At 37.4% G+C, this 19,875-nt stretch overlaps 11 protein-coding genes across 11 annotated transcripts; 4 read left to right on the plus strand and 7 right to left on the minus strand.

The window, feature by feature from the left end:
- Positions 1-750: 750 nt before the first annotated feature.
- On the minus strand, positions 751-2,834 carry C9374_001416 (uncharacterized protein; the record flags this gene model as incomplete). The annotated part of the gene is made up of 2 exons (XM_044690114.1): positions 751-2,608; positions 2,692-2,834. 2 exons carry the CDS (start codon positions 2,832-2,834, stop codon positions 751-753), a joined length of 2,001 nt encoding a protein of 666 aa, XP_044551814.1.
- Positions 2,835-3,485: 651 nt separating this feature from the next.
- On the plus strand, positions 3,486-4,359 carry C9374_001417 (uncharacterized protein; the record flags this gene model as incomplete). The annotated part of the gene is made up of 2 exons (XM_044690125.1): positions 3,486-3,752; positions 3,814-4,359. The coding sequence occupies 2 exons, from the start codon at positions 3,486-3,488 to the stop codon at positions 4,357-4,359; spliced, it is 813 nt and encodes a 270-aa protein (XP_044551815.1).
- A 265-nt stretch (positions 4,360-4,624) lies between these two features.
- On the minus strand, positions 4,625-5,570 carry C9374_001418 (uncharacterized protein; the record flags this gene model as incomplete). Its single annotated transcript, XM_044690136.1, has 4 exons — positions 4,625-4,717; positions 4,788-4,909; positions 4,959-5,182; positions 5,296-5,570. The coding sequence occupies 4 exons, from the start codon at positions 5,568-5,570 to the stop codon at positions 4,625-4,627; spliced, it is 714 nt and encodes a 237-aa protein (XP_044551816.1).
- A 159-nt stretch (positions 5,571-5,729) lies between these two features.
- Positions 5,730-7,048, plus strand: C9374_001419 (uncharacterized protein; the record flags this gene model as incomplete). The annotated part of the gene is made up of 3 exons (XM_044690147.1): positions 5,730-5,789; positions 5,932-6,063; positions 6,200-7,048. The coding sequence occupies 3 exons, from the start codon at positions 5,730-5,732 to the stop codon at positions 7,046-7,048; spliced, it is 1,041 nt and encodes a 346-aa protein (XP_044551817.1).
- Positions 7,049-7,412: 364 nt separating this feature from the next.
- Positions 7,413-10,382, plus strand: C9374_001420 (uncharacterized protein; the record flags this gene model as incomplete). Its single annotated transcript, XM_044690159.1, has 4 exons — positions 7,413-7,869; positions 7,975-9,125; positions 9,179-9,331; positions 9,396-10,382. 4 exons carry the CDS (start codon positions 7,413-7,415, stop codon positions 10,380-10,382), a joined length of 2,748 nt encoding a protein of 915 aa, XP_044551818.1.
- A 122-nt stretch (positions 10,383-10,504) lies between these two features.
- On the minus strand, positions 10,505-11,593 carry C9374_001421 (uncharacterized protein; the record flags this gene model as incomplete). The annotated part of the gene is made up of 1 exon (XM_044690170.1): positions 10,505-11,593. One exon carries the CDS (start codon positions 11,591-11,593, stop codon positions 10,505-10,507), a length of 1,089 nt encoding a protein of 362 aa, XP_044551819.1.
- A 275-nt stretch (positions 11,594-11,868) lies between these two features.
- Positions 11,869-12,599, minus strand: C9374_001422 (uncharacterized protein; the record flags this gene model as incomplete). Its single annotated transcript, XM_044690181.1, has 3 exons — positions 11,869-12,110; positions 12,229-12,344; positions 12,475-12,599. 3 exons carry the CDS (start codon positions 12,597-12,599, stop codon positions 11,869-11,871), a joined length of 483 nt encoding a protein of 160 aa, XP_044551820.1.
- A 242-nt stretch (positions 12,600-12,841) lies between these two features.
- On the plus strand, positions 12,842-13,954 carry C9374_001423 (uncharacterized protein; the record flags this gene model as incomplete). Its single annotated transcript, XM_044690192.1, has 1 exon — positions 12,842-13,954. The coding sequence occupies one exon, from the start codon at positions 12,842-12,844 to the stop codon at positions 13,952-13,954; it is 1,113 nt and encodes a 370-aa protein (XP_044551821.1).
- Positions 13,955-14,036: 82 nt separating this feature from the next.
- Positions 14,037-14,702, minus strand: C9374_001424 (uncharacterized protein; the record flags this gene model as incomplete). The annotated part of the gene is made up of 1 exon (XM_044690203.1): positions 14,037-14,702. One exon carries the CDS (start codon positions 14,700-14,702, stop codon positions 14,037-14,039), a length of 666 nt encoding a protein of 221 aa, XP_044551822.1.
- A 789-nt stretch (positions 14,703-15,491) lies between these two features.
- Positions 15,492-17,500, minus strand: C9374_001425 (uncharacterized protein; the record flags this gene model as incomplete). The annotated part of the gene is made up of 2 exons (XM_044690214.1): positions 15,492-16,853; positions 16,961-17,500. The coding sequence occupies 2 exons, from the start codon at positions 17,498-17,500 to the stop codon at positions 15,492-15,494; spliced, it is 1,902 nt and encodes a 633-aa protein (XP_044551823.1).
- Positions 17,501-17,921: 421 nt separating this feature from the next.
- Positions 17,922-19,592, minus strand: C9374_001426 (uncharacterized protein; the record flags this gene model as incomplete). Its single annotated transcript, XM_044690225.1, has 3 exons — positions 17,922-18,704; positions 18,815-18,892; positions 18,984-19,592. 3 exons carry the CDS (start codon positions 19,590-19,592, stop codon positions 17,922-17,924), a joined length of 1,470 nt encoding a protein of 489 aa, XP_044551824.1.
- Positions 19,593-19,875: the final 283 nt, after the last annotated feature.

The following is a 19,875-nucleotide window of genomic DNA, read 5'->3' on the forward strand; positions in this document are numbered from 1 at the left end:
ACATTCCCTAGCAATGAAATGCAGCGATTTTTGACTTGATCTGAATCAGTGACTTGCAGAATTCGTAGAGTCATATAAACCATCATGCATGCTATAGAGACAGATTTCCAATTTTCCTTGTACTTGTCCAATAATGTTTCTAATAAACTCAGTAAGGTCAATGAAAAATCTGTTTCTCTTAAACATTGATTTGCTTCTCTGTACCACTCACTACTTGTTTCACCGTTAAGGCAAGCTTGCCAGATACTTTGCAATATCAGTCTTTGTACGTCCTGTGTGTCAAATGAAAGTGACTCGTTGGCCAAACACTTTGCCAAGTTATGGAATTGTAAACGGTGGCCACAACGTACAAAGCCAAATTCAATAAATTCTGATAAGCTAAGGTTCGCATGGCACGTGCTTTGCTTTGCGAGTACTTCTTTGTGAGAATGTGCGCAGCTATGGACGGTCCAATCCAGAGATTTATACGGCGTTGATTCAAGGGGGAAATAGAAATCTTGAGTTCCCACCTCTGGTAGAGAGTAAACCAATACTTGATTACTCTCAGCATTCACTGTTCGAACATTACACCCATTGTGCTGGATAAATGTGTCTTCAGAGTATGTAACATGTTTGGTGCTGTAGTGTGATTGTGTAAAGCTTTTGACAGTACTCTTCAGCTTTACATAAAGTGGCGAATAAGAATCGGAGGTGTATTCTGATAATCCAAACGAAGATCTCCATTCGCAATACGCTTTGTTAGAACCATCTCTAACTCGTTTTTGCATTGAGCATAAAATGTGAAATGCATCCCTTAGTAACCATAGAGTGGGGTAGGTTTAGCTCAAATACAATAGCATTCCTCAAATATGGCTCCTCTGGTAGATCTTTCTCGTAAATGAATATGTTCATATTGCTACATTCATTCACTAAATTGCACTTGTGACACCATCTTGAATGTCTGGAGTAACCAAATTTGTCTACATTATATTCACACTTTGAATTTCGAATCTCTCTTTGCAGATTTTCGTACTTTTCTTTCATTTCCCTCACTTCCCTAAGCTTTTGTTCTTTCTTCTGTTCCATTCTGTCAAGAATTTGTTGTAAAGTCTTCTTCATGGATTCATTACCTTCTGCATACCGAACACAAAAGGATTGGGGGGAGAAAGTGTCATAAAGAAAATCTGAATTGTTCGAGGCGCTTTGATCGTGCTCGTTAAAATAATGTTCCAGTTCGTACGCATATTGTAGATCTGCTTGTGAGCACAACAATAGGGATTGAATGGTGCTGACATCTACCCCAGATTTATATTTTGCAAGTAGAGGCATGTTTTTCACAGCAATCATATGCAACCCACGAACAATATTAAAGACAGCCAAGAACAGTCTACTTTTCCCAACAGGATCATTCTTATAAAATTTCATTGCCTTAGGGTGGTATTGTTTCAATTTGTCAAACAGCTCGCTTGAATAGTGAATGCTATAGTCTTGTTGAACGATAGTGTTCACCATATCTTTTCGAATAAAGTCCTCGATTGCACATAGGTATTCAAAGTCATCTCTTTCAGAAGATCCAGTGTCCTTTGGTGGTTTGTGTTCATATAACTTGCCAATAGTATTGTGTTGTAGTTGTTTAAAACCGTTTAAATGCTCTGATGACTTTGGAAGAGATAAGCGTATATCCTTCTTAACGTCTACACGGTCAAAATTCATTGCAAAAGAGTTTTCTTTTGAGAATGTCTCCATTGTTTTTGACCACCAATGGTCTACACCTAATCTCAATTTCTCGACAACCTCTAAGGATTTCTGTAAAACAAGGTTTGTCAAGGATTCACATGCTTGAATATCAACAATCATATCTTTGTCAGCTGTACGAGTTGAATAATTCTCAATCATGGTCTCCAACTTTGCCATCCTAACAGACATCTTTGAAAGCATTTGCATGACCAGGTCATGTGACAGCTTTCCTTTGCTTTTTAAACATAAATAGCTCATAAGCTGTAACATGAATATTTTGTACAGAAGTGTACCTTTTTCAATACCAAACAGCCACACCAAGTTCAAATGCAAACATGTCTTGATGCACATCCAAAGGCCCGAGCGTCTATATGGTTTCAAACAGTCCTTCCATTGAACAGAGTTTCTAACTTTCTTTTGAATGGTTGTGAGAGGTACGTGGCCAACATTATCGGAAAGGGTTGGTAACAGCCACTCGAAAACTAATTTTGGAGATGCAACATCTCTAACCTCAGCCTGCTTTCTGTGATGTTTGGATGAAGTAGGTATTGATTCCTCTAAATGCATGCATAAAGTTTGTAGTTGATCAATAAAGTCTTCAGACTTCAGCAAGCAATCATCATAAACACCAACAGACATTTCAGGAGCTGTTATTATTGGGTAGCCCTGATTCGACATGAGTTCTTGGTTTGTTGGATGAATTTGAAAGGCTGTGGCTATGAACTTGTAATCTGTAATGTCGCTAGAAGCTTTTCTGACAACAAGACATGCATTATTTCCTTTCAAGTAGAAAGGCATGATATCTTGTTCGTCTAGCATGCTAGAGAGCGATTTTCCGTGCGGTATTGAAATGGTGTTGGGAGAGGTTTGAGTCTGTCTCCAACTTTCGATACTGTTTTGAATTGAATGGATGTCAACATGGAAATTGTTCTTCCATTCCGTTACGATACGAGAATCATCCATGAAATCGCATACCAAACGCAGCAGTCACAATTCTCCTCAACTTCTTCGCATGGGAGCTTCTTGAAGAAGAAGACTTCTAGCAGCAGCGAGTTAAACTTTTCTTTGGTCATGTATGAGCCTTCCTCGGATGGGTTCATGGCGTGTTGTGGTAACATTTTTTTGGGTTGGGTAAAATCGTCAAGCAAGTCCGAACTGGCGTGATTTCATTGCAGAATCGATTTGAGAATTCCCAACTGTTAGAATGTAAATCATGATTCTACGAATAAAGCCAACTTCCCAATTTGAGGCAAGATTCTTCACCTCAGCATTTCCTAATGAAGCCGATCATGTTGTATTACACAGAACAGTGCCGATACTCGTTCGAGGTGAGAACTCCACAGAACAACAAATGCAATCTCTTGTGTAACTTCTATGCTTGCTAAAATACTTAAATCCTTACCTTTAAAGGACGAAGTTATCACCGTTGCTGCCAATGTAAGCGATCAGAAAAGAACCTTGTGATTTGAGTTGAACTCCAAGTGCAAGTAGAGAGTTGTGTATGTTTCATTTCCAATGTATACGGCAGTTGTTCCTTCTTGGTTATTGTAATTTGGAATACTCTGTTTTATATAGCTTTCATCGTCTTTTCTCTTCAATGACCAAAGAAAACTGCTTACCTTTCGAAAGCCTTCCCTTGTCTGACGTTGTCTTAAATTGTTGCCAAATATGGCTTTTTCAGTACCAAGAAGACTTGGATTTGAGCATGAAAGGGACAACAACATTTAAAAAGAACCAACAATGCATGTAACTCGATCCTACAACAAATCATGTTAGCATCGTCGCTTCCTATTGCAAGCCCGTCTACTATTATTCCATCCATCATACGATGGCTGTTTCCTTGTGTGTTATTATTGTTATTACTTTCCAGCGCTTCTAGAGTCTATGGTCTGCATGGAGTACCTCCAACTTCAATTGTTTATACAGGTAATGGTAATACAGCATCGGTCGGATATATTGTGGATGTGAATAATGATCAATTGTTGGATTTTGTTGTAGCGTATTATCAGCGAGATTATAACTTTGCGTCTAATGTGGTATGTTGTTCGGTATTCTCTGAGAAATTATTCTAAGGAAGTTACTGTCGCTCTTGTTTAGATTTTCCTCAATAATGGTTGCGAGTTTGTGAGACATTCAAGCCCTTTCGAACCATTGGTGTATTGTAAACAATATTTTCTGAATCAAATCATGATCAAATGGGAAGCTGATCCTCCAATTGTCACTTTGCATATTCCCAATGAAACATTCACAGGCACAATTCGTTTGCCTTATCACCCAATTGAAATTCCAGCCATCATCTTTGCAATGAGTGGTGTCAAGATTGGAACACCTATGGAAAAGTTTTACAAGGGTGACACTCAAATTCAATTTCATGCCATTCAAAAAGGTGATGAAATTTACGTTGGAGAGCCTGGTCCTCGCAGTGCATCGTCATCCAGTAGTAGTAGTGGTGGAGGTGGAGGCTCAGACAGTGGCTCACAAGATAGTGGTTCTGGAAGCAGTCCAAGCGGAAGCGGAGGATCTGGTGACGCTAGTACTGGACAAAGCGGTAACGAGGGATCTGGAAGCTCTGGAAGTGATTCTAATAACCAAGGAAGCGTTTTCGGTGGTACTCAACAAGGAGGATCGGGTACACCACAATGAAAGACCAATCTCTTTAGAAAACATGCCAACTGAAATTAGGTATTCTGCTCCTAATCTATAAGCTGTGCTGCTGATTCAATCTTTCACCTTAATTGGAATCATCATGACACCATCATCATCACCTCTTCGTAAGCCTGTATTTTAAAAAACATCCAATCAAATCGTTGGTGTCACATTACAAATTCTGCAAGCAAAAAGAGTAATAGTTGGCGACTTTAGAATTCCCAAAAATGTTAGAATAATATTAATAACAATAATTTTCAATTTATAATTCTCGCCGTATTACATCCTCCTCGAAATCTATCAAAAACACAGTATAATCTCTGTTCTCAGTCATGGCAACTCTTACTTCAGCCCTCTTCAGTATTGGAATCATAGAAACACACAATCAAATATTAAATGTAATAATGTGGGAAACGCCTACTTACAAAGTCAGCAGCATTAAGAGCTCCTTTTATGATTCCAGCACTAAAGTATGCGCACTGAACATTCATGTCTCTGGGAGGTGAGATGTATTTTGTTTCCAGAGGTTCTTTTTCATAAATCATATCTATCGACATGAGAAAGATGTTTGAACAGAATTCACACACAAAACCTACATCTAGTAATTACTGGCTTCAGTTGTGGATTAGAACTATCTGTTTGTGTACTGGCAGCTGCTCTTTCGATAGTACTCACTCCTCGCCCATATAAAGTTTTCCACAATGTATTTCCAATAAAGCCGAGCATGTTGTTGACTTTGATTTCTCTTTTGGAATTTTTGTCTCTCAATACACATAATTCTAATAATCTTTGCCCAATGGGAATACCCAGTTGCATTAATCTATTTCAATTAAAAGATCAAAATAATGATAATTATTCATATCAATTTTTGAAAAATCCAACGATCAATTTCAATAATTAAATAATTTCACAATCATCATCACCAATACTTACTTTTCATGTAATTCATTCATATCATTTACTCGGGATTGGCAATACTGAACAACTTCAGCAAATAAGAAGGAAAAAATCGTCTCGCTCACTTCCTTCTTGGGTCTATTCAAATTTTGATCCAAAATATTTGGAGCATAATCTTTCTGGGGTAAAACATTTGGTGTTGTTGGTGAGGAAACCGATGAAGGTGGAGGAACAATTGGCAAATTAGCACTCGATGATGCCGATGAAATAATATTGGGGTTGCTTGTAGATCCAAATTGTGATTGATTCATTTTTTGAAATGGCAAAAGGCTTCCTTTCAAAAGAAGGTTCTTTTATAACCAACTTTTTGTTCAAAGGATTATGAATCATTACATGAAATACGCTCAAGCACCCATTCATTAACTGTGGATGACCTTTCATCCATCACTTGTTCGCATCTCTTTAAAAAAATGAAAGTAATCATTTCGCATCACAGTGTTTTGAAAGGAGAGGCTGACAAGCAATATGTGGTAAGTCTCATCACCACAGCTCTGATGATTCAACTGTTGAATATGTGGTAAACAACTACGATCCTGTTACGTGGGAATGAATATCATTGAAATTTATTTCTTTTTCAACATTCCGAACTTTCTTCAAAAATTGTTGAGATAGGTTTATCATGTCACTGTAAATTATGATGGAGTCATTTGGGAAGTCTGTAAAAGATATTCCGAGATTGAAAAGTTGCACAACGCACTTTCAAAAATTATTAACACTAAAAAGTTTGGAAAATTCCCTAAAAAAGTGAGTAATTTTATTTTCAACATTCAAATTCATATGAACTTGTATTATGATTCATTTCAATACATGAATGTCATTTTCGACAATGATATGTTTTTTTGCGAATCGGTGAACCTCAATATCACGATCAATAATGTAGTACCTCGTTGGCAATTTAAAAGAAGACAAGATTCATGAACGACAAATAGAACTTCAAAATTATTTTGATAATTTATTGAGCGAACCTCTTGTTCCAACATTACAGGAAATTATTGAATTCTTTGAAGTGAATAAGCACTGGAATGAAATTAAGACTAGTAAAGGAGGCACATTCGCATCGACATCCTCTCAAAGTCAACCTTCGCAAGTCGTACATTCTTACAATCAAACGATCACAGTACAGGTTGAATCCTCGAATACAGAAGTACCAATTTACAATATTATTGACTCGAACACTTCCCAACAGGGTAAAAGTCCAACAACCATCCCAAGCCCCAGCTCGAACCAAAATGTTGAGGAGGAAAAGAACAACAATTTACAACAAAATAAGTTCATGGCCATCCGTGACCACTTTGCCAAGGATGAAACTGAATTGAGTTTTAAAGCAGGAAATATCATTGAAGTGATTCAGAAAGGATCCAACGATAGAAATGAAGAGGATTGCTACTGGTACGGCAGAATGATTGCAAATGGATCTCAAGGATTTTTCGATGCCAGGTGCTTGGATTTGGGTAACAAAGCTCCTAGAATTGTCTCTGTATTAATGAATGATGACGTTTATGACACTGATGACAGTGTGCAATTGGATGGAACTATTAAAACCATTGAAATAGATTACGAAGCTGAAGGAGAGGGAGAAGTGAGTGTGCAGAGAGGACAAAAAGTTAAAATTCTTCCTTCGTCTCGTCAGACACGAAAAGGCTATAAATTAGTAGAAGTATTATCAGACTCATGCCAAACAGTGACAGCTTGTGGCTACATTCCAACAGAATACGTTATGATTTTTTGAAGAGAATTTCATACTTAGTTTCATACCACCATACCGACAAACGTTTCGAACCCAATGACAATTCATGAACCCTTACACGAACTTTTTTCCAATTTTGCACCATCATGCCTCATAGCCTATTTTCTGACCCAAACTTATTTGATCGAATAGATCTTTTCATGACACCATCAACATGAGTGATCCATCCAAATGAGCCTCTAACAATTAATTGAAAATACAGAATTACCAGTTTTTCACCAATTTCTGCCCAATATCTCCTGAATTCGATCATCGCTTCTAATTACAAAAATAGGGGATTGCAAAAACAACTTCTTGTTTATTCTGAACAGTGTTTTCAAACAAGAACAATCTCACACATGAAAAAATGAAAAGCCTCTTCCGAAGGAGCGTCAGGAATCCTGAAAGTATCTCAGTGATAGCAACAAACAACAGCAGTGGGGGAGCAGGTCATAATCATCAGAGCAGCAGCAGCAATCATATTAACAACAGTAATAATAATGCCAGTAGTAATAATTCCTCTCCTAATTCTGCGGGCTTGCCAGGATCAAACTCATCATCATCATCACAAGGATTATCATTTTCGTTTCTGTTACCAACTGCGGAAAATTTAGCAAGAGAACCACCGTGTGGACTCGAGTTATTGGAATATGCCAATGGTGATATCTATGAAGGAGAGGTGAATTTGAAAGGACACCGACACGGCTCGAGTAATTGTTGTTTTTCTGAAGATGCTGAACGAGAATATCCTCCAAATTTCAATCCATCACAACCTGCTATAAAACAGTTTACAGGTAAATGGTTTTCAAACATGCCGTGTATAGGTAAGTGGTTGTGTGCTGAATGGACATGTTTATTGGAATAACAGGCTTTTATGTTTGATCGGCGATCATTGCCGTTTTTCTCTATGGATTTTCCCTATTTTTCAGATACTCCTGCTGTGATCCAATACTCCAATGGAGATCGATACTGTGGTGCTGTCATGGCATTCACGGAAGAGCTTTTGGATGACTCCAATGTACTCTCAGAATATTACAATCGCAAAACTGTGAGCTCTCCTTCATCGGGTGTATCTTCGTCACAATCATCTAACACAAGCACAAACAATTCCAATTCCTCTAATAATTCAAAGAAAAAGAAGTCACCGTTTTCATTCAACAGTACAAGCGAAGCAAATAATAATATTTTCGGTAATATACCATCAGGAGAAGAGGGCTTACCATTCATCATGAAGCACGGAGAAGGAGAGCTACATTATGCAAACGGATCAAAATATAATGGAAGTTTTTTGAGAGACATGCGTGAAGGTTTTGGAGTGATGATAGACATGAAAAACGACACTGAATATTATGGAAACTGGAAAGATAATGAAAAAGAAGGCTTTGGTACCATGATCTTCAAAGATGGTACTGTGTATGAGGGTGAATGGAAAGCAGGTGCTCAAGGAGGAAGAGGAGTATTGAGATTACCAAATGGTGATAAAATTATTGGAGAATGGAGTGGGAACAACATCAAAAAAGCCACCTATGAAAAAGGTACTATACAGCATGTTAATAGCAAATGTCAAGTAATGCTTCTCAGAGAAGAAGTTAAGAAAACAGAGAAAAATGACAGAACTACTTCATTTTCACATGTCACAACTCCAATACTTGCCAAAGAAGATCTTGTCACCCAACGAAAATGGGACGGTCTTTTTGCAAGTTTTACAGATTCCATAAATTATGAAAAAGAGAAGTTTGCAAATAGCTCAATTGCAAAGTTTATTGAAGAAAAGAAGAGTCAAGAAGATACTGTGTCTCCCATGTCAAGGAAGTCAATTCAGGATACTTTACAGACCTACCTTGATGACGCAATGGTTCGAAAATTGTCGAAAATTACATATGACAATGTCACACAGATTGTCCACAACACTGACGAAATTTTACCAATTAATGGAGTTCTATCAACAGCAACCAATGACCACGTTCTATCTAGAATAATTTCCAAATTTGTTAATCTTTTTAATTGGAAATATCATCAAAGTGATATCCAATCCACGGTGGCTGCCAAATACCATATTCCCCATGCCCTTGACGACTTTGTAAGTAGTACTCAATTATTGGAGAAATTTTTTCATAACCTTGATGTTTCCAGCATTCCTTTGTGATATTTTTGTTTGAGAAAACGTGTTTTATTATCGGCACAGATGCTGTGGTAGTATTCGGCCACAAAAGGCTCCTGTATGAGCTGAAGGATCATGTATTAAGTAGAATTTATAACGCATTATTCACAATTTACAAGTTTTGTGTAGGTTTATATTCTTTACGATTTTGAAACATTTTGACAACCTAACCTGCAATGTATAATTCAGTATCAAGAACAAGACAACATGTATAAATTCAAAACTCTAGCTCTCTCAACAATATCCATGAGAGAATTGGGTGTTAAAGAAGGATTCATTCCAACAGACGAAATTGTATTATTTGAAAATCCATACGACCAATGTATTAAGAAACTTCGACAAATTTCCACACAAAACACGACGGCTCATGCAAAATTGGATGTGCTTGTACAAGTTGGAAAAGAATTGATCACAGCTATTGACTTTATTGAAGAGAAGAAACGAGGTAAAATATCGGATCGAGGAGCTGATGACACCCTTCCCGTGTATCTCTATGTTTTCATCCAAGCACAAATTCCAAATGTATTTAGCACCTTTAAATTCTTACTGGATTTTATGGATGAAAAAGCTCAAACCACAGAGCAAGGCTACCGATTTTCTGTTTTTGAAAATGCCATTCAATACATTCCAATGATTGACTCGTCGATACGAGATACCAATGGCATTCTAGTTCCAACCTTTGTGTTGGAGGATCGGCTGGAGAGTTGTGTGAAAAAGATTAGAAAAGAATCAAAAGAGGTTGGTGATGCTCCTCGGCTCTTATGGATGAGCTCTTTATTTATTGTTGTTGGAAGCACACTCTCTGAACAGTCACAAACGCACGCTGGTGGTAGTACTGCTGGAACTCCAAATGTTATTCCAATTACCCACAAACATCATAAGGAATTGTTGAACAGATATTACAAGCATGCAGAAAGAATTCTCAAATGCATTTCGCTACAACTGGAAGCTCAAGATTTACCTTCATCTGTGCCAACAACTCCCACTGCAGATACTCCTGTTTCTCCAAGAGAGCAAGAAGAAGATTGGACTCCGCTCCAAAAGAAAATGTCCAATGCTGATAACACTCCAAGGATGACCACCAAGCAATTCAGCATTGTTGTGGAACAGGTGTATCCAAGTCATATTTACTTTAAACTCGCCAGAAAACTTGAAGAATTACTGGAAGAACATTAAATACAAATTACTGAATTAACATTGATACAACCTTCTAATACATTTATACAAACGTATTTAATGTTGTCGTACACACCCAGACAAACAAATATGCCCATACTGTCGTTTTTTTACAACAATTATTAATTTAATGAAGGTTCAAGCTTTGGATTTTCAACAACCTTCCAAATACCAAGAGTGTAGTACATTCGAATGAGGAACAAGTCACGGGCCATACCAATGATACCCCAAATGTTGACCTTGCTACCCTCAATTTCTGTCCAATTTACTGGATGTTCGAAAATTGGAATTTTCATAGTGTTGCAAATATGAATGAGGTCAATATCAAAGCACCATCTATCTATTTTCATGTTTGGAAGTACCTGTCTGACAGCATCTCTGTCCATAAGCTTGAATCCACATTGTGTATCAGAAATATTTGTAATATTTGCCACAAAGTAAACCAGAAAATGAAAGCCATACATGGTAATATTTCTATACCATTTTCTTTCACGTTTCACTCCCTCCATTAAATGATGCCTGCTTCCAATAACCATGTATCCGTTCTTGGAATTATTTTGTTGTTTCATTTCTGCCATCTTGGTCAATAATTTATCCAAGTCTCTAATATCTGTAGCATTATCACTATCTGCAAATAATATTAATTTTCCACGAGCTCTAATCATTCCTTGCTTGACTGCAAATCCCTTTCCTTTGTTTTTAATCAATCGTAATAATTGGATGTCAATGTTTGGATTTCTATTGATGTAATCTTTTATAAAATCAACAACTACTCCAACGGTATTATCTGTACTTCCATCATCTACAATCATCATTTCGCATTTAAATTGTTGATTTTTCTCAATTTTCCTTTCAAGATATTGAAAAGTGTCTTGAAGAGTGACATGAATCCGACTCTCTTCTTTATAGGCCGGAAGAATTATACTCAAATCCAAATCAGGTTCATTCAAAACCGAATATTGTTCAGCCTTGTTCTTGTGTCGTTGTATAAAGAGTGGATTATTGACTTGAACTTTTTTCTGTTTGTTCTTCAATCCGAATCGATCGCTATTTAAATCATCGGCCGAGATGAATGTAAAATCAGATAGCTTCCATATTGTCGTTTGTGTCTTTGCCAATCTTCTCAACAGTATATAGGATCCGATTAGAAAAATTAGAGTGATGATGGCCAATACGATCAGATTGGTTGATGAAAAGAGTTGTTGCAGCATTTTTTGCGTGGTGAATGGATTTTTGCTTTTGTGTCCTTTGGAAGGAGTCTGAGAAAACACGTGTTTGTCTTTAAGGTGAAAAAGAATTCTTGAGAGGAGCAGAGAGATAGATCGTTTAATGTGCTGAGACCAGTTTGAGCTCAACATTGGTAAAATTGCATGATTGTGGTATTGCAAAGAGTCATTCGTGTTGAAATCATAAAATACATGTGTTGTACACGTAATGAAATTGGCATCTTGTTGACATTGTCACAATGAAAATTTTGATAATGCAACTATTCCTCTTCTTCTGCAGCATCTCCTTCCTCTTGCCATGATTTTTCAACCATTTCTTTCACTCTTCTCTCATAAAGCTTTCTATTTTCAGTGTAAAGTCTTGCAGCTTCGCTATTTGCAGGTGAGTTTGGATTTGGATCCGTCAACAAGCTTTGAATAGAAGTTAAAATCGCAGCAACGTCATAAATAGGACTCCATTGATTTTGAAGAATGTCCAAACAAATTTGACCATCATTATAAACTGAGTCAAGAGCAATGTATCCCGAAATTATATTTTCAATTCGTCAAAAAAGAATTATTATAAAATTGTGAAATTGAATCATTGCTACATTGTATACGTATAATATAAATTTACATACTATTTGGATGAAACATTTTTGTGAGGAACTTCACTTTTGGTGGTTTGTTTGGATAATCTTCATTAAACGAGAGGCTGAGTTTAAAAGTACCTCCTTCCCATGGAGTGTCTTCGGGACTGATCGTTGTTCATATATACAATGGTATTAGTTGTTATTACAGGATCGTTCAACGTTTGAATTTTAATCCGAAAATCATGATTGAAAATTGTAATTAATCTCTCGTTTGTTCTTCATACAATAACATACCCAAATATAACAGCATTCCACTCCATAATATCCGAATCCTTAGGGGTAGCACTAATCCCTTGAGGTGGATCCGTGGACATCTTCTTAAAGTCCTTGATGAGTCTTCTCTTCACGGGGGTTGACATTGGTTTCTGAATTTTTTTGGAATAATTATTTTTAGAGGTTCTATCGCTTGAGCATGACTCTAAGAGGAACAAGGAGAAGGCAGCAAAGAAATGGATTGAGTGACGTCTAAGGCGTTCAATTCCACAACAAAATGACACATGGCCTGCAAATTATTAATTAATAATTAAACGCGCTATGTATCACTCTTAATTTCGCAATGAATTGTTGCGAGAATCCAAATGACGGTTACAACTAAAAAAAAATGAAAGTAAGATCCCCAAGTCTGGACGAAGAGGACTTGTCAGATAGCCATCATCACCATCATGATGAAAACAGTGACGAAAACATCTCCGATCATTCCAATGATGGGAATAAAAGAATAACGAGGAACGGTAAAAAACGTACAAAATCAACCACGTCTGAATTAAGTGATGAATCCGATGACGGGAAACGAGCCAAACAAGAATCTTCACGAAAAAACAGAAACAGTATCGGATCTACTTCACCTTCTCAAAAGAAAAAGCCTACAAGAAGAATGATTGATAAGACAAAAAAGCAAAAACAAGAAGAGGAAAAAAAAGAATCGGAAGATGAAGAGGAATATGAAGTGGAAACAATACTGCTTTCAAAGAAAAAGAAAAACAAGATGCATTATCTTGTGAAATGGAAGGGATGGAGAATTGAGGATAGTACATGGGAGCCACCTGAAAATCTCTCCAACATTCCAGACTTGATTGAACACTTTGAAAAACATGTTGCTCCTACTCTTGACAAAAACCACAATGGAAATTTTGTTCCAGAGAAAATTTTAAACTCACGTAAAGTTAAAAACAAAACGGAATATCTTGTTCAATGGAGGGATTATCCAGTCAAGACATGGGAGCCAGACACTTCATTAAGGCGCAGTCTAATTTCAAAGTATAGATCAGAGAGTGGAATTCGCTTCCAAAAGATCACTGGTGGAAAGAGTATTGCATCATCCTCTAAGGAAAGTAGTGACAGTGAAACACAGCATGACAGTGACCCAGAAATTCCAGAGCCACCTTCTAAGAAACAGAAAAATCCATCACCACCTTTGACCCCTACTTCATCCTCTTCATCTACATCAACACCTACTAGTAGTAGCTCATCTAAATCCAAAAATATACAGACCATATCTGAGAAAGATCTTGCTGACATGGATTTCACCATTATAAGCGTCAAAAAGAAAAATAATTCATTCCAAGCATTTCTGAAAGATGCACATTCGGGAACACAATATCTTGTTGCAATCAAATCTCTTCGTTCTAACGAAAAACATTTACAAAAATTAGTGGACTATTTACTAAGCAAGATTGTATTTGATAGTGGCAAGAAAAAGAATGAGGAATATTGAACGAAACGAAAATTCGTCTAGACATTTCTCTCTAGTTTTAATTTATTTGTACACTTAACAGATTTTCATAAAATTTACAAGCTTATATTTTGTCTTTGAGAAGCTCTAAAAAGTTTTCAAATTTAAGCACGCCTGCTGACTTGGTGACAACTGACTCAAACAAGTGTTCAATTTCTTCATCTGAGAAGGCTTCGCCAATTCTCAGATTTTTCAACACCTTTTTGAATTCGTTCTTTGTGAGTACACCATCTCGGTTTGTATCAAACACTTCTTCGAACGCTCTTTTCAGCTCATTTTCATCAAAGTCTTGATTAAGGCTTTTTCGTTCTCTCCTTCTCAATAAATTGAATGGTTTGAACTTCCAAAACGAATTGTTGGTTTCAATTTTTTCTTGTTCTTTATCGGTCGATTCGCTCTGACCACAAATTTCAAGGAATTCTTGAAAAGAAAGGCCTTTGCCTAGGTTCCAATTCCTGGATATCGTTTCAATATACTTTTTATCGTAGACTGAGGAAAGAAAGTCTTTAACTTCCTCGGCAGTAAGTTTTCCATCTTCATTGCCATCAAACATGTTGAATATTATTCGGAGTCTGTGTTCTTTCGAATCTATTGAGTCATAAGGGGTTGGTGCGCTTAGACTTCGTGATCGGCCTGCAGCCGACGATGAAGAAGCAACGCTTTGTGTATCATGATGGCTTGATGTGTCCTCTTTCACTTCCTTCTTCCTCCAATTCAGTTGGAAAACCATGGTGTGTTTTTAAACGGGAATGTTTCAATGTGTTTGCGCGGTTCAGAAGAATAAATCTCTCGGAATCTGTAAAGAACCGTTGTGATACGTGCTATCTATGACCAAACAAGAGATCATTGTACATCATTCCGACAGTCAAGTTCATCCAACAACAGGTTCAAATAGGACAAACGTTAAATGATCATCAAATTTCCTTCTCAAAACTCACCTTATATATGTGCCCAAAGGTAATAGGGTTCGGTGGAAACAACGTGCTACAGAAATAGGGCCGTACCAGACGATGACGATACTGAAATAACTTGGTAATTTTTTTTGAGTACTTTGTGGATTGTTCTCCTCTTTTGTTAATTAAGGGTGATGAAAGAGATACTCGTTCGTTTTGGAAAATAAATTGGATGAATTAGTATAATCGAGAATGAAGAGGGTGCGATAGAATGGAAGACTTTTGAGTACTTGAATATTTTCAGAGGTATCTCTTCTGAGAGAGAAGGTGTCACGGTTTCATGATACAAAGTTGTGAGCGCATGGTAAAGAGTCTGCTGAAGACCTACATGACGAGAGATCACTCAAGAATATTCTTCCTCACTCTCCTAATACCTTCTGAAGTGCAATATCTGATTAACGTTCTTGTCACCAGGTTTTATCTAGACCTATTGTCTGTTGTCAGTTCATTTAGAAAGAATCAAGCAAGCTCGAAGACTCTGAAAGTTCACCAATCTGTTTACTTCAATATTGCTTTGCCAAACGACACGAGAAAAGCAGCTAGAGTTTGGACTGTGGTATATCAAATTATCGTTCCCACATTAAGCAACTGCCGTCCCATGAAGATGAAAACATGAGTGGAAGAAAAGGGTGCCAATGCACATCTCTCACAATGTGCGCATGACCTTCCAATTGTTTGACAATTGCTCCTGTCAGAATATCGTACACATAGATCTTTCCGTCATGACTACCAGTGTAGATGTATTGTTGTCCTGTGGACTGAGAAGGACTGAAATAGCATCGAATTAATGTTTGGAGAACTTGATGTCCTGTATAGGTCATGAGAGATTGGTCGTTAGGATGAATGACACGAGAGTGTCTCGTTGGTGCCATTTCATATCTGTAGTCCCACAAATTATTACTTTTTGGAATTTGGGGAACGTTAGAGTTTGGATCAGCCATTTTACGAATGTCCCACAATTTACAGGTCTGATCTTTACCATTACTGATAAAGTACCTTCCATCACCCTTAGATGAAACACAGGTTATACCATCAGAATGGCCAACAAGAACTCCAACGGCACTACTCGAGGACGAGGAGCATACCCGTCGATCCCAAACTTTACACAAGCCATCGTCACTACCAGAAAAGAAAATATCAGGTTGGCTATTTCCAGCATAGCATACACTGTTAATGTCTGAGCGATGTGCATGAATTCGTTCAACTCTTATATTTTTGTCTAGATCATAAATATACAAGTGGTCATCGTTAGAACCAGCAAGGATTTCCTTTCCAGTTGGACTGAATCGAACAGAAAAGGCACAAAATCGGATATTTCCAGGATTAAGGAATAATCTCTCATGTTTTTCAATGTACTTGACGCGTTTGTCAATATCTTCGTTAGGGTCATAATCATGAGGAACAAAGGTTGCTAAATGGATGTAAGAGCTCCAACTACTGTACACTAAAAATTTGTTATCAGGTGATGGGTTGCAATCAATAATGCTCCATCCAATATCTCTTGCGTGAATTTCTCTGATATGTTTCACTGTGGGAGTCTTGTTTACACTTTGATTATGTACCATCATGTACCTACTACGAGTAGGTCTTGCATAATATTCCTCTTCAGAATCATCCATAGAATTGCTGTCCTCATGGTGTTCACTATTAATATCGTCTGAAGAAGCTTGCGGTGTGTTGGCTGAGATTGATGACTTTTTAAGCAAAATTGTATTTACATCATATATTCGAATTACTTGGTCTTGGCATGCGCTCATGAAGAAATTGCCATCCAGAGAGAATTGTCCACAAAATAAATAGGAATCAAATTGACCAATTGGTCCTTTGTTGGAGCATGGAATAAACCGTGAGGAAATGCTTGCTAATTGGCCTTGTGACATTTGTGATCTATGACGATGTAAAGCTCCAGCACACATCCTCCAATTTTCCTTTTATGGAGTATGTGAATTAAGCTTTTATCATTATTGTAATTCACTCCACTAAAGTAATGCCGTTTTTTGTATCGATCATTCATGCACGTCGAAGAGTTATGTACATTTTGACCATCGTCAATCATGATATCTGCATCTTCCACAACAGAAGATGCAGCTAGAATATTACTATTACAACTGCCCATGCTGCTCGAGCATGAAGGAGTATTTTGCTGTTGAAATTGAGAAACTGATTGTTGTTGACAAAATCTTCCAGTATGAGCTCTAATGATTTGACCTAAATCATTGTGTTCGTTGAGGGCTTTCAACCTCTCTCGAACTTGTTCCTGAAAAAGTCTTTCCTTTTCCTCTTCTCGAAGCTTTTGTGCCTGTTGTCTTGATTGCCGATCACTACCAGTTCGGGTCAAGCCTGATGAGGAGGACGGTGATTGTCCTCGTGTGGTTGTTGTTGTGTACGCTTCGTCGTCGGTCGTGTATTCATCATCCTCACTTGTTTGTTGATAACCGGAATTGAAGAGTTCCTCTTCATCCTCGAGCATGTAATCTTCATCATCATCGTCCTGATCATTATTATTATTTCCTCCGTCATCGTCTTCCAATGCCCGCAAATATTGAGAAAGATAGACTTGAAAAAGTCTACGCATGATGATGATTTGAGAAGTTAATCTACAGGGTTTTAATGAACAGTCTCAGAGTAGACTCTTTTCAATGTTTGCAACAACAGAAGTCGCGTATCGGAAGAAAAGTGAACAGGTGCGATGAACGATTTATCAAGTTTTGGAAAATCGTCTCTTGTTTTTTGTTTTGTGTTCAAATAAAATTTTAGCGCACGCATTTGGAAAAGCATCAGAACAACCTCCAGGAGTGGATGAACAATAAACGACCTAAAGGTGCAACCGCATGCGCTTAATCGTGGAGGGGCATTAAGAGAGTAAAATGTATTGGTTGGAGTGTTGTATTGGGATGATGAAATTATTGTAATTGAAGAAAGAGTTTTAGTTGATTGTAAACCAGTGTACAAGTCGAAGGCATTAAAACAGTATCTATCTAGAACTTTGCTGTCATTCAAATTGTTCCTTCCTTTCTCCATGCTTGAATCTCCTCATCGCTTGCTCCAATAATCTCTTTCAAAATCTCTTCGGTGTGTTCTGACAAGATGGGTGGTCGAGTCGTGTATTGCTTCAAATTCAATACTTTGTGCTCTTCATTGATGAATCTGAGGGGATTTCCAATTGTCCTCACACCTGTTTGTGGTTGGTCATGATGATACTTTTGAATTTCCTCATCGCTCTTCCCTTCCTGTTGGTCAAACGTCCAAATCATATTGCGCTCAGTAATTTGTGCATCGGAGAGTGCTTCTCCTACTGTATTTACAGATCCACATGGCACTTCTTGCTTGTTCAATTCATTAATAAGGTCTTCCTTAGTAAAGTATTGAGTGGTAATCGCTTCAATTTGTTCCAACAATTGTTTTCGATTGGCCACTCGTTGTGCATTGGTGGTAAACTTGTCAAGATCTTTGAATGGAGCGGAGAGAGGTATTTTGCTAGAAATGACTGAAATAAATCGTTGAAATTGAGCGTCATTACCAACAGCCACGACAATGTCACCATTCTTGCATTTAATCAAGTCGTATGGAGCAATATTGGGATGACGATTTCCAATTCGTTTCGGTGAGTTATTCGTTTGAAGATAGTTGGTCGCTTGATTCACCAAGTAGGCAATGTTGCAATCGAGAAGAGACAAATCAATCCAGTCATTGGTTGAAATGGAATTTTCTGCCTTCTCTTCATTGGAAAGGTTTCGTTGTTTTTCAATGACTTTGGACAAAATTCCAACTGCAGCATACTAGTATCGAGAGAAATGGAAACAAGATTGAGTTATTTGCCATTAAATGGAAGCACAAGGTTGAGTTATTTCATGCTACAAACAGCTCACATTTTGTATCAACTACATACCATTCCAGTAATAACATCTGTGATGGCAACTCCAACTTTAAATGGAGAAGTGTTTTGATCACCTGTAATAGACATGACCTAATAGTTCAGTAAATTCATATTACATTCATCAATCAGCAAATTCATTAACAGTTAATAATTCAGCAGAAAGCTCTCCAACTCCACTTACTCCACTCATTGCCTGCATGACAAAATCATATCCTGGTAAATGTGATTTTGAGCTATCCTGACCAAAGCCAGTAATTGAGCAATAAATAATATCGGGATTAATTGCTTTTGCAGATTTGTAATCCAATCCAAATTTTTCCAAAGATCCAACCTTAAAGTTTTCAATTAAAATGTCACAATTTGCTACTAATTTGTGTAAAATCTGTTGACCATTTTTCGATTTTAAATTCACAGTAACTGACTTCTTTCCTCGATTGGCACATTGAAAATACCCGCTTTGATTCTCGTGTAAATTTCCCTCACCCTCGACTCTCATAAAAGGAGGTCCCCATGAACGTGTATCATCTCCAACTTTTGGTGGCTCAATTTTAATGACCGTGGCTCCCAAGTCAGATAATAATTGAGTGCAATAGGGACCAGCCAACACTCGAGATAAATCCAAAACTCTTAAATGTGAAAGAGGAAGCTCCTTTTTTTGGATTTGCGTCGAGGATGGAATGTGGCCAATGTCCTTCGTTTGATGATGTTGATTCGTGGTTGTTGAATAATTTCGTTTTGAATGTTGCAACGTTCCGATTAAATGAAAAGAACCTAGAGTATTATTCATCATGCTAATTTTGTGTTGGACAAACAAGGACGTTCCGGAAAATGTTAATTGTCGTTGTTGGTGTTGAAACAATGCTGTTCCGTTTTCACACCATAATGAACAGGATGATGACGGATAATACTTGCTTTCAAAAAAGATGACATTTTTTCGAGAGAGGCGCTCTGAGCCACTTTGCATCCAGGGCGCTCTGAGCCACTTTCGTGTTTTCTTCTCATCAAGTCTTGATCTGATCTCGATGCGAGCTGATGATTCCTGTGAAGAAATAAAACATCGTTTTTCACGATAA

This window comes from Naegleria lovaniensis, assembly GCF_003324165.1.
Source record: "Naegleria lovaniensis strain ATCC 30569 chromosome Unknown tig012, whole genome shotgun sequence".
NCBI classification, from domain to species: domain Eukaryota; phylum Heterolobosea; class Eutetramitea; order Acrasida; family Naegleriidae; genus Naegleria; species Naegleria lovaniensis.